At 34.4% G+C, this 2,006-nt stretch overlaps 1 protein-coding gene across 1 annotated transcript; it reads left to right on the plus strand.

The window, feature by feature from the left end:
- Positions 1 to 611: 611 nt before the first annotated feature.
- On the plus strand, positions 612 to 2,006 carry LOC116025440 (bifunctional dTDP-4-dehydrorhamnose 3,5-epimerase/dTDP-4-dehydrorhamnose reductase-like). The gene is made up of 2 exons (XM_031266669.1): positions 612 to 1,043; positions 1,536 to 2,006. Exons 1-2 carry the CDS (start codon positions 612 to 614, stop codon positions 2,004 to 2,006), a joined length of 903 nt encoding a protein of 300 aa, XP_031122529.1.

The following is a 2,006-nucleotide window of genomic DNA, read 5'->3' on the forward strand; positions in this document are numbered from 1 at the left end:
TAATTAATTTCTTCATTGTATTCATATTCTATTAATTTCCTTAACTATAATTTTGCATATATATTCAATTGTTTGTCTCCTTGCTATATAAAAACGAAATTTCCTTTAATAAAAATTATGTTACTAATTTTTCAATATATACCACATAAGCTAACGTATTTAGTATATATAGAATATCGAATAATACAATGTATTTATATAAAAATGGAAGGAAAAGTAATAACACTAATGTCATTATATACACATAGCTCACCAATTATAGCTATTATTAAATTCATAAATTTTTTAAATAATAATTTGTTTTAAATTTAGACCATAAATAATTATATTTCCTTATTCATTTCATATAGATTTATACAGTAGTAAATCCTCAAAGAATTACGCCAATTCAGAAAAAGAAAAAAAAAATTCCAATTAGGCTAAGAAATTCGACCTTTTGGGACAAAATAATCAATAATTTAATTTGACGGTCTGCAAATGGAAATTCCGGAAAATGATCAATAATTTCACCGAAATTCCGAAAAGTAAATTATATATTACCGTGTATGCATGCATATACACGTAAACTCATTGTCTAAATTTATCATAGTATTCAGTTGTTTCTTGTCCAAATGGAAAGCCAGAAGCATCTGAAGTTCTTGATCTATGGGAAAACTGGGATGATTGGGGGCATGTTGGGGAAGTTTTGTGAGGAAAAAGGGATCCCGTTCGAGTACGGGAAAGCCCGTTTGGAGGATCGGTCTCAATTGCTGTCGGATATCATCGGAGTCAACCCGACCCACGTTTTCAACGCCGCCGGGGCGACCGGCACGCCTAATGCGGACTGGTGCGAGTTTAATAAATTGGAGACAATTCGGTCCAACGTTGTTGGGGTTTTGAATTTGGCCGATGTTTGTGAGGAGAAGGGTGTCCTCCTGCTGCACTTTGGCAGTGGTTGTATTTATGATTATGATTCGGAGCATCCGATGGGTTCGGGTGTCGGGTTCAGGGAGGAAGATAAATCCAACTATGCTGGCTCCTTCTACTCTAAAACCAAGGGCATGGTAACATTTCTTGTTTTATTACTACCTCTATCCCATTTTGTTTGTCTGATTCGGTTAACGAGACTTGACTGAAGTTATTCTTAATTCAATTTTTCATAATATTAAGTTTAGTATTAGTATATAAAATTTATATCTTTAGAAACTACATTAAAAGTACTATTAAACACAAAAAATCAAATTTAAAAATAATTAAAAATTATTAAATAAAATAAGCAATGAAGAAATAGTTGGTTTGACCAATGAATAGTAAACAGGACAGGTAAAATGGGACAGAGGGAGTATTATTTTTTTAGGGACGAGTGAAACGTATATCCATTATGGCATTATTTGAGGATGTATCTGCACGGACAGGTTTAGCCTTGTAAACTTAAGTGAACAACTTTGACCAGCTTGACTGGGTTACGTTTTACTTACAGATTTGTTTTATTTTTGAATATATAGTATAGTGTCCTTTGAGTTTCGTGCTCAAGATTTGATCTTTAATCTTTGCAGGTGGAAGATTTGTTGGGGGCATACAAAAACATATGCATTCTCAGGGTGAAAATGCCACTAATTTCTGACCTTAACCATCCTCGTAACTTGATAAAGAAACTCCTAGGATACGAGAAAGTGGTGAACATTCGAAACAGCATGGCAGTGTTGGACAAGCTGCTACCAATGGCAATCGAGATGGCCAAAAGGAACAAAGGGATATGGAATTTTACCAACCTAGGTGTCATATCCCGCAATGAACTTTTAGAATTATACAAAAAGTATGTTGACCCTTCTTTAACTTGGACCAACTTTACCTTGAAAGATCAGAGGAAAGTTCTTGCTGCCGCTCGTTGTAACAACGAGCTTGATTCTTCGAAGCTGAAGCGTGAGTTTCCTGAATTGTTGGGAGTTAAGGAGTCATTGATAAAGTACGTTTTTGAGCCCAACACTAAAAAAATTTGGTCCTTAAACACAGGGCAATCTTTGTAG

This window comes from Ipomoea triloba, chromosome 7, assembly GCF_003576645.1.
Source record: "Ipomoea triloba cultivar NCNSP0323 chromosome 7, ASM357664v1".
Taxonomy (NCBI): domain Eukaryota; kingdom Viridiplantae; phylum Streptophyta; class Magnoliopsida; order Solanales; family Convolvulaceae; genus Ipomoea; species Ipomoea triloba.

What these genes read in the sequence shown, in the direction of transcription:
- LOC116025440 (XM_031266669.1), top strand. Translation starts at nt 612, where the DNA reads ATGGAAAGCCAGAAGCATCTGAAGTTCTTGATCTATGGGAAAACTGGG. An exon ending in ACTCTAAAACCAAGGGCATG is followed by an intron (nt 1,044 to 1,535) that starts GTAACATTTCTT and finishes TAATCTTTGCAG; the next exon opens with GTGGAAGATTTGTTGGGGGC.